Here is a 19,145-nt window from a genome sequence, read left to right on the forward strand (position 1 = left end):
TGAGTATAAGAATCATTGTGTTTTCGTTACCTTAGAATGAGCTGTTTTTATCTACAGAGGGAGGAGGAGGCTGCCATGTTGCACCTCCATGTTTCTAGAGTAGCCTAGAACGTACAAATCAAACACTGACCTTTTGTGTTTTGTGGTTGCAATCTACAATCACTAGATGCCTCTGAATCCTACACCCTGGCCCTTTAACACTAGGTACAAAAGCCACAATTTACCTTATGCAGGGACAGTGAACTGTAGCAGTCAGAGATAGCTGTGTTGATTCTCTGATGTGCTGGAGCTCTGTGTGTCTCATCATCAGTGAGCAGAGGACCAAGACCAAGGTGGAACACCTGGAACCTCTGCCCCAGCTGAGCAGCAAACCTCACTTCACTGGAGGAGGCTTCAGGATCGACAATCCTGTGAGAAGATAATGGCTCTTTTAAGGGAATTATTTATAATCCACTCAAAAATACCTATTACCACATAACTTGACAAAGGTCAAAGGTTTTCAAACACCATGTATTTTACCACTAAACAATCATGACCTAAATCACCAAATAATGATCATTAATAAGGCTAATTTCATTTGTGCAAACAGAGGGGTGTCTGACACAGGACTGCTGTCATGTTCTAGGAAATATTTTTGATCAGTATATACATTATTAATCTTGAACAACACATTAAATCCCTATCATGTTCTCTTTCTTTGCAGCTTAGAGCATTTTCAAAATCAGTCTGTTGTCTCTCACTACTGAATGTTCAACAATCAGTTATTCATACCTTTCTCTCATTCCAAGCAGACTACAGTAACTCTGCATCACAATCAAAAATGGTAAAGCACAAAGGAAACCTCAAAGCAGGTTTTTTTCTATACCTTCTATTAAGTACAAGTACTAATGTGTTGACACGCATCATCAAACAGTCATGGTATGGTAATGTATAATTAGGCATCTTAGGCATATGAAACATTTGCTAGGAACCTTCCTGTCTTTTGAGGTCTAAACTACACTCTAATTCAATAAGTTATGTTAACTAAAAAAGATTGTTGAAACGGATTACATCAGTTGTTCATCAAGAATTCTTGATGAAGCAGCTTCAATTTTGACACTGTTTTAATTTGTATGTTAAAAAAAAAATTCCTGATACTTTTTACTTGGTATTTTGTTTTCACGGTACAAATAAAAATGTCAAAATGACGTCAGTGTCAGATAAAATTACTAAACGTACTTGATCAATAATGTTTTTTTAACTTACAAAATTAAGTAAATTTTACTTAAAATGTTCGATGTCATCAGTTTCAAAATTTTTGTGAATTAAATAAACTTATCAGGTTTTACAGTGTAGGCTGTTTAACCAGTGCTACAGAAGAACATTATTTAGCATTGTGGTGTAAAAATACACATCCAGCAGCAACAGGTTCCCTCTCAACAAATTCCAAATGACTCAATTTATATTCAATATGCAGGGCCACATTTTCTCAAATGAGAGGAGTCACCATGTAAAGCACGTACTGCATGTGTCTTATGCCTGTTTAGTAATGGGCCTGTGGGAAGGAAAATGTATTTATAAAAGCAAGCTCATTCTGCAGAAAAGATATTGCTGAGCAGACATACTGTCAAAAGGATAGAGCTGCTGGTGATACATATGATAACTCATTACTGAATTGTATTAAGAGGATGTCATGCGCATTGTGAAATTGTAATGATTCAGCATACTGCTGTTGAAATGTCTTCTATTGTTGAGGTTCTAAAGCCACACCACCATTACAGGTCTGAGGTTAAGTTGCTTTTTCATTTGACCATTCAACCAGTGGCTCAGCTACTCAGTTAAATAAATCCTACACTTCAGTTCAATATCCAAACATTCAGTTTCTCACTTGAATGCAAAAAATGAAAAGAAAAAACGAGAAGAGCATTTCTTGTTCTTCTCAAAGTGTATTGATCCCTGATGCTTATGTTTCTCCACAGAGCCAGGTTAGATCAAGATATTTTTAAACCCCTCAGAACGTACGTTCTGCCAGATCAGCTTTCTGTTACCTTCCTCCTTTAGACATTGGGATGAGCGGGCCTGTCACTTGCGTGTCTTTAATTGTCTCATTGTGTAAACTGTGTCATTTGCTTTGTTTTTATCGACTTGTAAAGCACTTTAAGGGAAACCGCATCAGAAAGGTACACTGTGAATAAACTTTACTTTCCTTCTTTTACCAATAAGCACATATCTTAATATTTAATCCAAAAATCCTAAAACATGTGCTGTTCAGAAACATTGTGACTGCAGTATGAAGAGATTTAATAAAGAAGTCATGTTTATTGTGGAGATTTTGTGGGTTTATCTGATATTTAAGACAAAACTTTGCATTTCAAATGGGGTGGAAAAGCAAACAGATGGATAGGGTCGGCTAGTTCCTGCAGCAGGAGATATAGAAATCTCATCTGTTATCGTAAAATAATGATCTGGCCCCAGACAGCACACTACCAACAGTTCTCTGACTTTGATCATTATTATGTTCATTATGGGAATGATGAGTCTCTCTGCTGGCTGATTTAAAAAAGAGGATTACAAACTGATTGGCTGAGCAAATTGAAGTAACAGATTAAACATTTCTCAATATAAAACTTTATCTGTCACTTTATCGTGCTCAGCAGTGTCAGGTATAATAGCTGTTAATGAACTTTCCCCACTCAGAGCCTCTTACAGAGTGTTCTTGTTGTATGCAGGGATGGAACGGGATGTTTTCATTAAAATGATCTTGCAGTCATCTGAAGCAAACAGGCACAAACTGGATGAACTCTCTTTTTCAACACGCTCATCCCACTGCATCAGTGCCCTCTACTGTTGAGCCACCATGGATGGTCCACAGTCTCACAGTAAGGCAGTGGTTCCCAGCCTTTTTCCTTATTGGACCCCTTTTCATTGAGTAAACTGATGATATATTATATTCAATGAATATACAATAACAGTAACAGTAGAGAACAGCTGATAAAGTGTACAATGAACCCAAACAGTGAACACAATAACTGCAGGAAGTCAGGGTAAAACCAGAGATTTGCATGAATTCTGAGCAGATTATTTCCTGTGAATATTGATCACAGATGAGGTTTTCTGATATTCTTAGGAACTTTACATACAATTCTCTGTATTATATGTTTTTTTATTATCAGTCAGACATACTTAATACATAATTCTTTTTTGACAAATTCAAGGTTTTCTTCTGCCTGATGGTTGACCATTGTTCTATTATACTATTGCCTGTATCCTGTGAGATATAGGCCTCTCAAAATTAAGAAGGCTTTGTGACCCCCTGTGAGGCTTTGGCAACCTCTGGGGGTCCCGACCCACCAAGGTTGAGAACCACTGCAGTAATGGGACATAGTGAGAGCACCTATAGGGGTCAAGAGTAAATGCTATATTCTCTGCATCACTTCTGATAACACTATCTTATTATGTAAAATGAGATATCACATGGCAAAGTTTAAATACATCTCTTGAATAGGTGATTTACATGATGTCCCAGGAATCATCACTAGATGTCAGCAAAATACAGACTGACTATACAAAAATGCATTCCAAATGGTTTACTTAGAGTACATGGATGAAAATACGTGTTTTTACATTTTATCTTAAGTGCAGCAATGTGCTATATTAAGAATTGTGTATTGTAAGCTCATTAGCAGGTTGAAGGTGTAATCAGTGCATTCAGCTGCTGAAGTTTTTCCAAATTATGCAGCAGGCAGTGTTTAAAGACGACTGATATTCACATAATTTTTTGTATGCATATGTTCACCATGACCAATGTAAACAATGCTAAGATTTTAATCAAAATGCCACGGCAAATATAAAGAGAAATATACAGCACATCAAATATCAATGTGCAGCCATTGCCATAATAACCTTACTGGTACCATTCACAAAGATGTCTTGCTGTATGTACAGTAGTTATAGCTTATGAATGAATACTTTGCTCTTGTTAAAGATCCCAGACATGTATTAAGACATATACAAATAGTCTGGTATGTTTTTTTTAAAATGTTTTTTCAATATGCAAAAATTTTACATTTTAACCTTAAAATTCTTAAAAAGTCATCTCCTCCTTCTACCTCATTAAAACTTCCAGAATCTCTGAATATGCAAATGTTGTTCATTTCTAAAAGTTTTGCTGTTGGACACAAGATGTCCTCCTACTTCACTGTAAAGTCCATTCTCAGTTCAATTTTGGCATCTTTTGATTTGAGAAAAATTTGTTAACCTCAACATTTCTTTTGTTCTGGTTTAAGAATGATGAAGACAGATGGAGAACAATTGGATGGATGTTTTTTTTTCTGAGAAACTATCATGATTTCCCAAATATGCAGATTTTTAGGCATTCTATTATCTCAAACCTGCTTTGAAAAATAGTGCATGTAACCTGCTGTAAATTAAAAAAAAAATCTCAAACATGCCCCCTAGGTTTTAGGACGTCCTTACAACCGTCTGCTCCGCCCCTGTGTATGGTGCACTGGTGCTTCAGTTTCTACATCACCACACTGTAACAAGTTGCATACCCTGGAACCCTGTACTGACTTCCTAAACTATTTGTGATGTCACAAATCATGCTGGTAGGCCCCGCCCTTTAAAATCAATTTTCCATTGAGCACAGAGAAACTTTCCCACTCTTCAGCAGATGAATGTGAAAAAACATCCCTTCTAAGAGTCAAACTCTGCCATATACATCATTCAACAGCACACTGTAGGAACAACAAGAAACACTGATTGTTGAGAGGAGGGGGCTTTAAGCTAAAATCATCAAAATCAGTCTGCCATACACTGTGTCCTACCCCCTCAAATAAAGCCAGCACAACTCTGGTTTACAAAGTTAAAGTTCTCTCTGTCTTCCTCCCCTCTGCTGCTTGTGGAGTAACTCCTTTGCCAGCACAGTTACGGTGTAACCATGGCAACCAGCGTCTGTGCAATGCTGGGCTTTGGGAGCCATGTTGCCGTAGTAATGGGAGGCCTCTGACGGGACAGATCTCTTTTCTTCCTTTTCTCCCTTTTTCTTGTTGTGTGGTGAAAGAAGCAGCTGTTTGCAGAGACTAATGAAGTTGGTGTTTGTTGGTCATGATGTTTGTTTCACACTGATGATGATGAAATGAGTGAGCGAGAGGTTCTCTGATACGAGAGGTTATTTTTTTACAGTGTACAGCAGGTAGGGACAGCACCTCTCGTGTGCTGACGTCACGTGTTCAGTGAATCTGAATCTGTCTGCAGCTTCTCTCTTTGTCTTCGCCTGTTGGATCAGTTTGCCAGTTTCTAAAATTACAGGATCTATTTTGGAAGGATGATAACATGCTTGTTCACTGAGATTTTGTTTTTAGAAAGAACAGATTTTTAAGTGTACAGTACAGGAATAAATACAAAAAACATCACAACACTGTTTAAAATCAAGTCTAAAGTCATCACTGAACACTGACTGCTTATTTTGTCAGTTCTCTCAAACCCAAAATCAGGCTGTAAAAACGTAATCTGTCAAATCTGCTCATATCTGGCAGCTGGATGTTCCAGACCTCAAAGACAGCCGTGTTATAATATTTCCCTGTCTGCGTGCACTCTGGGTGTGATAACAACATGTGAACTCTTATGTGAGCGTGTGTGTTTACACTCACACGGCCAAAGCTTTTAGACAGGAGCACTAAACCCCAACCACAGATTGAAAACAGGGATTATCCAGATTTTGAAGCACGGCTGTGAAGGAGAGAGGGGTTGAGATCAAGTTCATGACGATTTGGAATTTTTATTTTTTCTGTATTGTCTTATACTGCATTTATTTCAAGTGGATCATTGCTTTGTGGTTTTTATTTTCAAATGTCCAATATTGGTTGTAGTTCATTTGCTGTGTTTGCATATGATCTGAGAACTGCCTGTGAAATTAAATGATGTAATGAAAAGCAATCAGTACAGGAGATTCTCTTTATATGTCATTAAATTGCCTGTTGCCAATAATCCTTACTTTGAATATACCTTTATAGATGGGTTAGTTAGGGATTGGAAGGCCAAAAGCATTATGGAAATGTGTGATAGGCTGTATACTAGGTATTAAAAGCTTGTTAATAATCCTGCTATTAATTCCTCAAACACACTTTTATAACCAACTGCAAATGAAGAGTCATTTGAACTGCACTCAAATTATTTCCCAGGTGTTTCCATGACTGGAAAACTGGTCTTTGAATTTGCACGTTTTCCAGGATGCGCTGCAACACTGAAAACAATGTATTCTTGCCATTAGCTTGTTGTCTGATCAAAAGTTTGAAACTGCTTAGTCTCATGTTGTTTGCAGCACTTCTTTTAACCCTGAAGCTGGTGACAGTGTAAACAGGATTTCGTGTATAAGGTAGACAGAGAAACAATGTGCTACCTTGCTACATCTCCTTCCCCCAATCCTCCTGCTCCTCCTCCTTCTCTCCTCATGAATATTGGGGAATTAAGGCGTGTGGGGAGGGAGGGAGGAGGCAGGGACAAAGGGAGAGAGAGAGGATAGTGAGGGAAGAAAGGGAGGGGGTGAGCTGATATCGTCAGAGGCCCGGCAGTGCGCAGGCTCTGTGTGAGCTGGGCTGGCTGCCTATTGATTGGAAAACAACGGGCTGTGGGAGGACAGATAAGGGTGGCTGCGGGCTAACGGGTGAGGGAAGGGATACAGACCAAAAGCTCGGACCACATTGCCATCTTCACCTCCCTGATTGTTTCACCCTCTCTCTTTCACCCTGGAATGACTGCTGCTGCTCATCGGTGGATTTTGCAGCGGAGGGAGGCTTAGGCACAGATTCTCCTCGTCTGAGCAGATCCTGCCTGCACACTGAGCCACAACAACATCCACTGCAGGTGATCTGCCTTCCTACTCGCTGTACCTATCACCCCACTGTTCATTCTTCCATTTCCCGTCCTCTCAGAGGTACTCACTGTGCATCATCTTTCCTCCATCCTCGCCTTGTAACCATGGTTTCCTCCTTCTCTCCTTCCTCTCTGCTTGCTACTCCTCTCCCTCCCCCACTTTCCTCTTTTTTCTCCCTCTGATGAGCTGATGACATGCACTTGCTTGATTTCTATTTCTGCCACAGCGGCCTGAGAATTGATTTGGAAGTGGAATCCATTGCCAGTTATGTATATGTGGGGAAAGAATTGGAATGATTTGACAGCTATTTTCCATACAAATATGGTTTAAATTCCTGCTTGGAGTCACAAAATGGAAAAGAAATGCTTTGTCGCATGGCTGTGGAAATCCCTCCCACAGGAAAATGGGGCTCCATTGCATTAAAGCTCTTTTCATACCTGCGTGCTTGTGGAGACACACCTGAGACTACCACCACTCTGTATGAAGGTCACACACAAAAAAGGCTGACACACACCCCAAACACACACTGTGCGGACATTCGGTACCTGCACCTCTCACACCGTCCATACTGCTGTCAGCACCAGTGTGGATGCTGTAATTTCAGAGAAATATTCCAGAGTTTTCCACATCCATCTAGCTGAACTAACCTGGCAGTACATTTAAAGGCTTCAGCATGACAGGAAAGTGCTATTAGGAAATTGCTTTCGTGATTTTTCTCCCTGCCAAATTTTCAACCATCAGCGTCTCCTGCAAAGAGTCGCTGTGGCAAGGTTAGAGTCAGCTACTAATTTCCATGCTCCTTATTTGAGTCGACCAAATGACCTTAATTGGGTCTATTGACAGACACAAGCTGTCAGTCACTGTCACATAAAAGTGGGTGATTCATTCCTCTGCTGCGAGGATGTTTTCCATAGCTTTTATTTTGTGGAGGAATTAGAAATAAGTGTGAGAGCTGAAGTCCAAGCAGATGCAAACAAAAAACCCACAGCAGTACAGGGAGGAGAGATCCTGAAAAACAATATCCGGCTGTTGACGGAGCAGCACTTTGCTGAGTGGTGTGATGAGAAAGAAGAGGCTTGCACAAGCTGGTTTTTAAATGGACTCCTCTGTACTCACCCACTTAGGCCAGGCAGGCCACGGTCCAGCAAAGCACAGAGGATGAAATTTAGGCCTCACTACTGTAATTACACTGCGTCTGACAACCTGGCCGAGGCACAACTTCTCCCTAAAGTCTGACTGCAGTGTTACAATGAACGCTGCTTCTGATGCTGCTGATTTTTCAATTACTGATGGCCCTTGTGTGACTTTATTAGATCCATATCTTTTTAAGCATGTTTTTCTACAGTTACTGTTACCTGCTTTCTCTCTAATGATAATTTGATTAAATCTACAAAGAAACGACCACAACCTAACCCATCGTCATTTGGGAGTAGGGCAGTTTGGAAACAAGGCTTATTCTCCTATATAATATAAGATATATCCATGCTTACTGTTTTCCAAAACATAGAGACTTATTTTCCATTCCCAAACCATGAGATAATATTTGTACCATGACTCACACTACACTACGCTAAGAACTTAATTTGGTATAACATAAGAGGAGTAGAATATGCTCTGTGAACACATTTATAATGCACCAGTAGACCTATTTTACAGCAGCCATTTTGATATGGAATAGGGTGAACACAGGTGTTACCAATGTGTTCCATTCAGGTCAAACAGAGTCAGGGTGCTGCTACTGTGCATGTTGGCTCACTAGAAAGCCTCTGCTACAATAAATGGAACAGAACCTTGATTGATGTCACTGGTAACACCTGTGTTTACCCTACTATTTCAAGTCAAAATGGCTGCTGTGAAAAAGGTCTATTCTAAATAAATAAACAAAGGAGAACCCGGTAAATCAAAACAGTTTTTTAGATCTTGGAATGTGCCGATTTCACCCCTTTGAAACATATCTGAAAGTGTATGAGTTGCTTTGTCAATGCACTGCGGTAAAGAAAAAGTATTTTCAGATGTTAATTATCTGGTATTATTGAACAGAAGAAAGTGAGAATGATAACTTTGTAGTGACTTCATATCTTTCTGGGAATAGAACTGATTGAACACAATTCCACTAAATTTAGAGGGATTTTGAAGGGAACATTTGAATATACCACATCTTGTAAGCGGTTTCTCATCAATGGTGTGCCAAGCTGCCTTAAATGGCAGGCTAAACCAAATACACAAGGGAGGAAATAAAATGAAAATTAAAAGACCAAAAATAAAACTTGAAATCTGGAGATCAGGCTTCCTGATTCCCTATCTCTTTGTAAAATGCTACATTTAGCTTTTTTACCTAGCAAATATATTTTGGAGTCATTTTCTAAAAGTCTGTCCCAGAACTCCAAAAGTGCTATTTTGTGCTGTACAAATGTATCCTTATGAGTATATTCATTTTTACAATGGATATACGTGCTTGTACTTCTCATTAAATCTTCCTCAGAGCAGCATTATAATGATGAATGATAAATTTTTACACCCATATACTCATTTAGTACCAAACAAAGTGAGCCTTATTGTGATATAGTGTCCAAAGATCATGTAAATCAGGTAAATCCCAGTAGAGTTGCTTAATTAACTGTGGTTTACCAGTAAAGCCAACTGGTTGGGTTCCCTTTGGGACCTGGTCCCCTTCTGGCACATCTACCTCCATCTCCTCTTTGTCTAGACAGCATGGTGCCCATGAGGTGAGGCAGGAATGATTTAAGAGATGGCAGATAAATCCTTCTGGGGTATTGGTAAATCTAGCAGATGGGGACAGAGATGGACCTTTGTGCTCTGTCTGATTACCGACTTATTAACATGTTTGCTGCAGTGGTGGCCTTTCCTCGTTTAAAAGATGCTGATGAAACCTAGGACATTGTGCTGATTTAGCAAACTCGATGCATTAACTAAATCACTGCCACTCTTTTTGTGCAGGGCTCAGAGACTAACAAACGGGGGACACCATGGAGGCCCCTCTTGTGTGTTTGGATGAGGAGTTCGATGACCTCCGGCCTTGCCGTATGGACGATCTGGACCACCCGACGCTCACCCACTCCTCTTACTCCACCACCACCACCATCCCCCTGGCCTCCATCACCCGCGAGGACTTCTCTGAACTGGAGAACTTCTCCGAGATGATGAGCTTCAAGTCTATGGAGGATCTGGTCAACGAGTTTGACGAGAAGCTCAATGTCTGCTTCCACAACTACAACACCAAGACGGAGGGCCTAGCGCCCATACGCAACCAGTCGCACAACCAGGAGGATGAGGAGAGGCTGCAGGACGAAGAGTGAGTAGTATAGTTTGACAATTAAGGCACGAGGTCCACTTTCTAGAAATGCTCATGTGGCATTATAGACTTCCATCAAAAAGCATTTGCGTCAGTATTTTTGGGTTAAAAATAGAGATAACTTGACATTCCAAACTATGCATATGCATAGCATTATAATGAAGTACTGTAGTGCTGCAGAGATGTCAAATCTTGTTTAAAAATAGATAATTCCCATTAAACGTAAATCATATCACAATATCTGTCAAAATAATCGCAATATGACTTTTTTTAGCATATCATACAGCCCTATTCCAAACAGCATCCTACAGTATGTTACAACAATTTTAATATACAGAAAGTATCTGAAACAGTAGCCTTCAATAAGGTGGAGGCCAACAGGAGTTTGTACATTGGCATTAGACTGCAGCGATGTCATTATTCGGTCTTCACTGACAATATTTGCTCCTTTTCATTTTCCATAACACTACAAACACTATTACAGTTGACAGCCTACCTAACACTCATATTACATTCTAATTTTCCACTTTTGAATACATTTGAAAGTAATGAAATAGAGAGACAGCAAGTTGTTCATATTGATTGTAGCAGTACACAGCAGTCTGCTGAAGTACAGCAACACCACATGGACAAACCACACACAGAATTACAGTAGGCCGTAATATCCAGTGGTAATAATAATGCCAATTTGTTATGATTAGGTATGTCCCCCATCCAATATCGGAGGGGTTGCATTTTAAGCATGTCTCAATACTGGGGGTATGTGTCCCCTCAAATTTATGTTATAATTCCAGCCTTACACATAAAATAGAACCTATTCCTCCTTCTTTATGTTAGTTACACACAAGCCTACTATTATCCTGCCATAACGCCAGTCACAACACACTCTGAAGGCCATTAACAGTGGCTCAGCAGCCAAACACATGACAACAGCCAAAATATTACCACATGCAGACCGTAGCATCCCAAACAACCAGTCAATCAGCTGGGTGACCCCACCCTCCCCAGCAGCACCACCAGCACCAGTCAGGCTGCACACTGAATTATTCAATGTGCAGCGTCGTACGCCTCAGTTGGCTCCGTCGGTCTGTCTCTGTCTCTCCACCAGCTGACTGCCTGATCCTCCTCCTTTTGCTAAGGGGCTCTGAGGCGGAAACACGCACGTCCTGGCCCCGTGTGGATATGAATCATGCTAAAAATAGTCCCACTGTAGGTGTAAGAGGGGAATTTTTGGATATGAATAACATGATTTTGCAAACATTAGATTTCTGTTAGAAATGCGTTGGATGATAATTGAGCTCAGGACACAGGGCTGTGAGTGGATGTGAGTTCTGCAGTGCTACACTAATCTGCATGTTATGACCAAGGCACAAGCCTAATGCCATAAACTGATTTGTTGTGGCACAGATAAGGAAACCAGTATAGACACAGTGAGGTCAGATACACACTGTTCCCCACCTCTTTTTCAGTTTTTGTCCCATTAACAACGTCTCATTGTTCCTCCTCCTACAATAACAACAATAATCCATGCTGTGAAGTGAGTCTCATTCACTACAGATTGAATCACCTTAGTGTCACTTAGACATAGAAAACTATTAATAGACACCAAGACAGCTCTCACACTGAGGACTTCGTGTTGTGTTATGGCATATAGGAAAACATAAAGTGACTCATTTAAAACAGGAGAATTTTACAGACACAGATATATTCGGTTTAAAACAGTCTGTCACACTTTCTGGCCCACAGTAACCCCTGCAGTTGACTGATTAGAATCGCAGATATGAGTGAGCTGATGGAGAAGTAGAATATTAAACAGAATGATTTCTCCTCAGTGGCTGTGGGCCAACTGACACAGCAGGACAGCTTTGTAACACGGAGTTCCAGTTCCTGCTGGCCAGACGACTAAACTGTGTCCCTGTGTTATGCGTGCAGTATGAGCTGTGAGTGGGCTGTTTGCACTGCTGTTATTACTGATTAGATTTTTCGAAAACGTCTTTTAATGAGGTGAGTTTTTAGTTCCTTTAGTTTTTCAGATTCATTTAATGAAGGAAGAGTTTGAAATACACTCAGATGAGGAGACCATCTTTATTTATTTACTTATTGTTTATTTGATAGGGACATATACAACAAACATAGTCAGGCTGAAAACAGCTATCCGATGCAAGTAATAGTGTTTATAGCGAATGCTCACTCACAACACCTGTCCATAGAAGGGCTTATATAAAAATAAGAGGTTAAAACAGGAAGGTAAAAAAAGAGTAAACAGGAGTAGTTTCAATAATGCGTAGCTAAATAGTTTGCCGTTATGTTATGGATATGGATGTTATGCTACATTTAGCTCACATGATTGAACAAGGTTTCATGGGTAGCCTATCATCAATGTTATGTAATTTTATTAATTTCTTTAAAAAAAAAAAAGTATCTTTGCTAATACTATGTTGGATTCATGTTAAATGTGTATTTCATCATTTGTATGCTGGCTCGTCCAAAGTATAAATGTTTAATCCCTGTCGCAAGTGCTTGTCATGGTGGTACTGTTTGGTCTCTGTAAATGTTAAAAGGAGTTCGGTCTAGACCTGCTCTATCTGAAAAGTGTCCTGAGATAACTTCTGATATGAACTGGCGCTATACAAATAAAATTGAATTGAATTGAATTGAAATTAATACAAAATGGCTTACCAGCATTGCTCCCAGCCAAAAAATTGTTTGCACCCTGTAAAACCACACATTGCCATTTCCATAGCACTGTTTCACACAAACTGCTTCAACAACACATTAAAAAGCAAGCAATACAGACCTCTCCATAAAATGAATAAATAAATAAAATAAAAAAGTGTATTGAAACTTTGACCCTGTTTATGTGCTGTTGCATGCAGCCATTGCATGCAGACATGGTGTGCTGGTGAGGTAAGCCGTTAGCTGAATGGTGTCCACTGTGTGTCCGGGTGTGGGCAGTGCCACTGGGAGCAGGGGAACAGGCCTGAGCCAACCTCTGAGTGGAGGATGGAAAAAGACACAAAGGAGACTTCTCTCCCAGTTTGATGTCATTCTTCCTCAGACAGACGCTAGCACTGGGCTACAGTCAGAGACCACTGGCACAATGATGTGAGGAGCTTTATCTAAATCTCTGCTAAGGATACCTTTTACTGAGTAGTAAGCTGTGTTTTTTTCCTGTTGTGCATTGTTCCTCTGCCTCCAGCTCGCCATATTGACCACCATCATTAACTTGCCACTTTGAAATATTGACTGAGTTGCAGGCTGCTGAAGACAGGGCTGAGTAGACCGCCTTGTAACCAGGGAGATAAAAGAACACACCAAACTCTAGTTTAATGCTGTTATATAACTGTCTAACTACACTGTGTGCAGCTTAAAATAGCAGACAGACTTTAGGGCTAAGGCCAAAAATAGTGATTTGATGCTTGTTTCTGTGGTACTTGAAAGCTGCCCTTACATGTGTGCATGTATGTGTCTGTGTGTTGTTTTGCAGTGTGTGGGACGCTCTAACTGACAACTACATCTCCACCTGGGACGGTTCCGACTCAGAGGGACTCAACGGCAATCTTTGTGACCAGGAGGTACATGTTCACTCCGCATCTTTCTGTTTGGGCAATGTGCTATTAAGCTTTTTTTTTTTAAAGTACATTTTGTTTTGTAGTTTGGAAATGTGAATGTAATTTTATTTTTTTATAGCCTTTGCCTTTGCATTTATGGTGAATTTCTGACAAAAGATGTTATTTAAATGTAGTTCCCTATTCCTGTTTATTCCTTATTCTGACTTCCTTTTCTATTTGGTTTACATGTACTAATTATCTTTGGGAGAAATTTAGTACCATTGCTAAAACTATGTTATTAAATCAACATCCTGTACAGGGTGGTATTATGTGGGTGCTATGAAACTGTGTCTTAAAAGTGTTAATCACAAATTAACACTGATTCTGTGATCTACTATAATGGTTATTTACCCATTTTATGGTCAAATGAGCTCAGTATTATTAAATCTGACCCAGAAAACATGCTCACAACCCCAGAAAATTGCTTTCACAGTCACTTCCATATTTCCCTTCTATTTTTCAGAGGAGGAGGGATATGTAGTACTTATCTGTATTTTTCTACTGGCTACAAATGGTTGAATAAATGTTCACTAAAGTGTGTCCCACTAGTTTACAGGATGATTCCGTTTTTATGGTTTTAGGCTGTAAAGAAAAGTACACAATGTGTCGTTATTTTCATTTTGATATACCAGACTAAGGAGCTAACTGGCTCATTCTTTCTGAGGCTAATCTCATGCTGACAGTTGAAGACACGCTTGACCAACCTTGACTGGTTTGCCATTCAGCAGAGGTCTTCCTCCCCTCCCTTAATTGGCTGTCACATACAACTGGTCAGCAGGCACTTAGCAGTCTAGGCCATGTTTTGGCTGGTCAAAGCCAGAGAAGATGTTTATGCCCCAGAGGGAGAGGGTTATTCATGTTCAGCAAGATCCTGTCTTCAGTTTTTTTGACTAGTCCATAGCAGGAAACAATGGTGGCTCATCTGATGACACACATTCTAGTGTACACTTAAATATGTTTCTGAAAAGATTTTAGGGAAGAAATAGTCAACACAGTAAGGACATCTTGATTCATATTAGATCAGCACTGCCTAGTTTGACAGTTTGAGCTGAGTTTCATACGTTGAGCTGGACAGACTCACTGAGAATGATCTGTCAATCAGAGGAACATGACTGTACCACATTTTCTGACAACCCTTCCAATGGTTGTCTAGGCATTTCACACAAAACCACAAATGTCAACCTCATGGTGGCGCTAGAGGAAAATTTACTAAAGTCAATAGAATACATCATCAGGGGACCATGAATGTCGGTACAAGTCTAGCCTGATATATCAACACTGCCATCCCTAGAGCCAATGTCACAGATTTTTTTACTTAAAAATTCACTTCACTATCAAAACTGTATCTAAGTCAAATATTGCAAATGCATAAATAAATATTTAAACACTAAATAAACACTTTTACAAATGGAATAGTACATTGTTTTTTAAAATATTTAAGCATGACACTTTCAAATGAGTGCAGTCCCAGACTAATCACTACTTCCAATGCAAATAGACAGTTTATGACTCTTGATAAGAAACCCTCCTTTTTCTTAGTAAGATATACCATAGCAGCCATCTGTTTGGTTCTTATGTTTCATCTCATATTCTGCAGATCCACGAAAAAGAGGAGGAGGAAATGAATGAGAAGAATGACAACGCCAACTGCCTGAATGAAGAGCCTCTCATCACAGCTGATCAGGTGTGTGTGTGTGTGTAAGATCAAACAGCAGTTTGTCTGTGTCCTGTTTTTGATAATGAGAAAAAGAACACAGGGTGTAATATGACACTCATCTCAGAATGGTGCGTGGGTGCTTTCCATCTTTCACCTGCAACTTTTCATACATCATGCCTTTTTGCTTAGTTATTTTGTTTTTGGAATTACCTTAATATTCTTTTAGGTTTTAAAAAAGGAATTTGTCTTTTCCATTCAGATACTTTAGTTTTTTTCGGTCAGCAAACCATAGACTACAAGTGGGAGTGTATTGAGTGAAAAGGTCAACAATATGGGAGAGGTAAAGGCCTAGCAATACCTTCAAAATTTCTAGCCTATTGTCTGATTAATTTATGGACAAATATATCTGCATATTGTATCATCGAAAACAAAGTGAGATAGAAAACAGCAGAGGACCAATAATAGACTCCTGAGGAACCCCAGAGACAATATTTGCATTGCTAGTTCCAGTTCCTTCTACTATCCTACTCATCTTTACATGATGGATGAACAATGTAGATGTGTGTAGATGTTACCTTCAAAGACACTATGTGTTTTGGGAATGCCTCTTAACATGTCCAATAAAACTCACCTCATGTATGTCAAGGTCATTGAGGAGATAGTCGAGATGATGGAGAACTCTCCGGATCCTGGCGAAACTGAGGAAGAGGATGAAGAGGAGAGCAGCCACTGCTCCTCCAGGACCAACCCCTCTCTGCTGGAGGAGATCAGGCAGCTGTCACAGGCCTCCAACAACAACTGCTCCTATGAAGGTAAAACTGGAAATAATTCATGTTACTGTTCTAATTAATGCAACTTCCCAACTGACACTTCGGCTGCAGTTGTTGTGGGCTGGTCTGGGATGTGAACAGGCTACATTCCTGTCAAAACATCGCTCCTTGTGGACTTGCTTATGTAAAAGTGACTCTTTTCTGTCAAAATAAACTGCTTAGTTTGCCAGCAGGGTGATCAGTCTTTCTAACGTAAATACCCTTTTAGGATCCAATTAATATTTCTCCTTCAAGCATGTCACTAAGAATCAATAATAAGGGGAGACCTCTCGCAAATGAGTCCTTGCATTAGGCTGGACATAAAAAATATTATCATCCCTATTTATAGAAGGAGAAATTGCAATATATATCCATCATATGTAAAAGTTGTTTACATGACTTTTAGTCTTCAAATCATAGAGAGAGATTGGAGAGATATGAGTCAGTTAGCATGTTCACCTCAGCTAACCAACTCACCAGGACATGACAACATGTCACACCCCCACACACGTCAGGTTCTGATTTAGTAATCCACATGGTTAGATTAGTCATCTCATTTCAGCAGGTGAGAGTTCAAGAAGACAAGGTGTTCTGTGCCATAAGGTGCCCCATCGCCGAACATATTGGTGATCCATGTGGTTCCTCTGTCTGAGTCACATTCATTTGCCCTGACCGCAGTGGAAATGGGATCACAACATGTTTGAGGCAGACCACCTTTTCACTCACACAGCTGTGTACATGAACACAGTAGTAATAATAATGCTGTTTGTTTTTACATCTATGTTTTAGATATGTAACTGTTCAATGTTTTTAAGTTTTCTGGCTTCTTTCTCTATATGTTTAACCCTTCCCTGTTGTTCTTAATGTGCACCTGTGAAATACCTTGTAGCCTGGCTTTGAATTTGAAAGCTGAGAGCTGTGTCACAAGCTGAAAATAGTAATATGACTGCCCAAGCCTGGAAACAGTCAGTTAGAAAAAGACTTACCAGTCTACATGAAGATATACACAAAATAAATTTGCATAATAAGTGACATATAGAGGAAAAATAGTAATACCCTCATCCATGCCTAAAACTTGACAAAATGCTACATAATACATGCTCTATAAAAAAAAAACAAAATTCATTAACATTCAATATGTGACAAAGATACTGCTTTCTTCCTAAAGGGTCACAAGTACAAAGAGTTGGGAACCACTGATGATGTAAAAAAGCCAGAATCAGCTGCTTTTTTTGTAAATTAATGATATTGGTGCAGTATCACAGGAACCAAATAGTAATACTATTTTAAATAGTAATACTATTTGGTTTTTATTAGGCATTGGACGACATGAAATGTTCATGTCACGATCATCTTGGCCAAAATAATTGAGATACACAATATTTTCACGGTCATCATGAAAATATACTTCATACTTTTAAAATGGCAATAACACATACTGGAAACACTTGTATTTTGTTAAAAAAACACACATTTATTTAATCACAGATAGACCTCTCATCTGTTGTCTATTTTGGAATCTATACTATTTCCACACATCCGGTTTAACTGTTTTTATGGGGATCCACTGGTCCAGCCAAGCCCTCAGCTATGGTGACACGTTTAGGATTTTGAAATAACTGGAAAGATGTGAGCTCCCCCTTGTCCCCTTGTTCAAAATAAATCAGAAAATCAATATAGGACTGTGTGCTGGAGAGCTAGGCAGCTTTCTCAAGTCATGTGAGAATATTTACGATTATCCCGATTATGGACATTCCCAATAATAAATGTATCTTGAGTGTTTTTTATTGCAATATGTGAAAATATTGTTTATTGTCCCATCCCTCGTTACAATAAAGTCTGATTCGGGACACATTTTTTAGTTTGTCAATCAAACCTTTTGAGTTGCTTTAAATCTTACTTTTTCACACAGTTTCACTTTATATGCTTTAGCCTTATGCCTGAACCTATAGGTAAGAAAAGATACTTCTGCCCAAAATAAAGCGAAAATGTCTCTCTCTCCCCCCACTGCCTGTTCTGCAGGCCTGAGCCTGATGCCCAGCTCAGCTCTTGTCGAGCTGCTGCAACGGGTGGAGGCCGCCATCCGCGAGTACTCAGAGGAGCTGGTCAGCCAGCTGGCTCGGCGTGAAGAGCTGGAGTTTGAGAAAGAGGTGAAGAACACATTCATCACGGCCCTGATGGAGGTGCAGAACAGGCAGAAGGAGCAGCGAGACAGCAGCAAACGTCGGCGCCGGGACAAGGCCCTGAGCCTGCAGGGGGGCGGGGTGGCATCTGTGAACGGAGGGAATACTGTCTCCGTGGGTCCCACGGAGAAGACAGGGAGCATGCCTGTCAAGGTGAGATGCAAGGAGGGGATGGCCTTGAATGCTTTCACCCAAGAGTTCTACCAATTTGTGCTTTCATCAGTGTCCTTACTCTAGAGTCAATTATGCCACATTGGGCCATTCACTAGGAAAATGGCTGCAGGTTTCATTGCGTTTGCAGCCGCAATCTGTGTGTGTTCAGCAGCTGATTACGCAGTCAGCTCATGGACTGAACCCTCGAGACACTCTGCCAGAAGGAGAGCTCATAAGCACAGTTCACAGGTCAGATTTCTAGGAGATCGATAAGCTCAGCAAAAAATAAGGTAGCCAACTCTACTAGTAAACTAATACTAGTTACAATTACTCAAAATTATGTTATAATCTTTAGCATACATCTTTTTATTAATACATTAAGAAGCGATACACCTGATCATGCAAATATGGATGTTAATACTGACGTAAATGCAGCCAAACACACACTAAAATGCCTTAAAACAAAAAAAGCCTGTAGTGCTTTTACAGTTCATTGATGGTCAAGCTCAAATTCACAATTTTTTTTATTGCATGTTTGCACCGTGGGTCCGAGAGGACTGAAATTT

The 19,145-nt window shown here is 39.8% G+C and overlaps 2 protein-coding genes across 2 annotated transcripts in view; both read left to right on the plus strand.

The window, feature by feature from the left end:
* Nucleotides 1-1,137, plus strand: part of cfap58 (cilia and flagella associated protein 58) — a 10,967-nt gene extending 9,830 nt beyond the window's left edge. Inside the window, exon 18 of the mRNA XM_035666049.1 lies at nucleotides 311-1,137. Within this exon, the coding sequence (XP_035521942.1) occupies nucleotides 311-422 (112 nt within the window). The 3' untranslated portion in view covers nucleotides 423-1,137. The remainder of the gene's footprint in view (nucleotides 1-310) is intronic.
* A 5,399-nt stretch (nucleotides 1,138-6,536) lies between these two features.
* Nucleotides 6,537-19,145, plus strand: part of fez1 (fasciculation and elongation protein zeta 1 (zygin I)) — a 16,450-nt gene continuing 3,841 nt past the window's right edge. The window contains exons 1-6 of the mRNA XM_035665879.1: nucleotides 6,537-6,843; nucleotides 9,812-10,166; nucleotides 13,654-13,741; nucleotides 15,375-15,461; nucleotides 16,081-16,246; nucleotides 18,266-18,579. Coding sequence (XP_035521772.1) covers nucleotides 9,841-10,166; nucleotides 13,654-13,741; nucleotides 15,375-15,461; nucleotides 16,081-16,246; nucleotides 18,266-18,579 — 981 coding nt within the window. The 5' untranslated portion in view covers nucleotides 6,537-6,843; nucleotides 9,812-9,840. The remainder of the gene's footprint in view (nucleotides 6,844-9,811; nucleotides 10,167-13,653; nucleotides 13,742-15,374; nucleotides 15,462-16,080; nucleotides 16,247-18,265; nucleotides 18,580-19,145) is intronic.

The sequence above is a fragment of the Morone saxatilis genome, unplaced genomic scaffold (genome assembly GCF_004916995.1).
Source record: "Morone saxatilis isolate NCDOM2014 unplaced genomic scaffold, NCSU_SB_2.0 Contig20, whole genome shotgun sequence".
Lineage (NCBI taxonomy): Eukaryota > Metazoa > Chordata > Actinopteri > Moronidae > Morone > Morone saxatilis.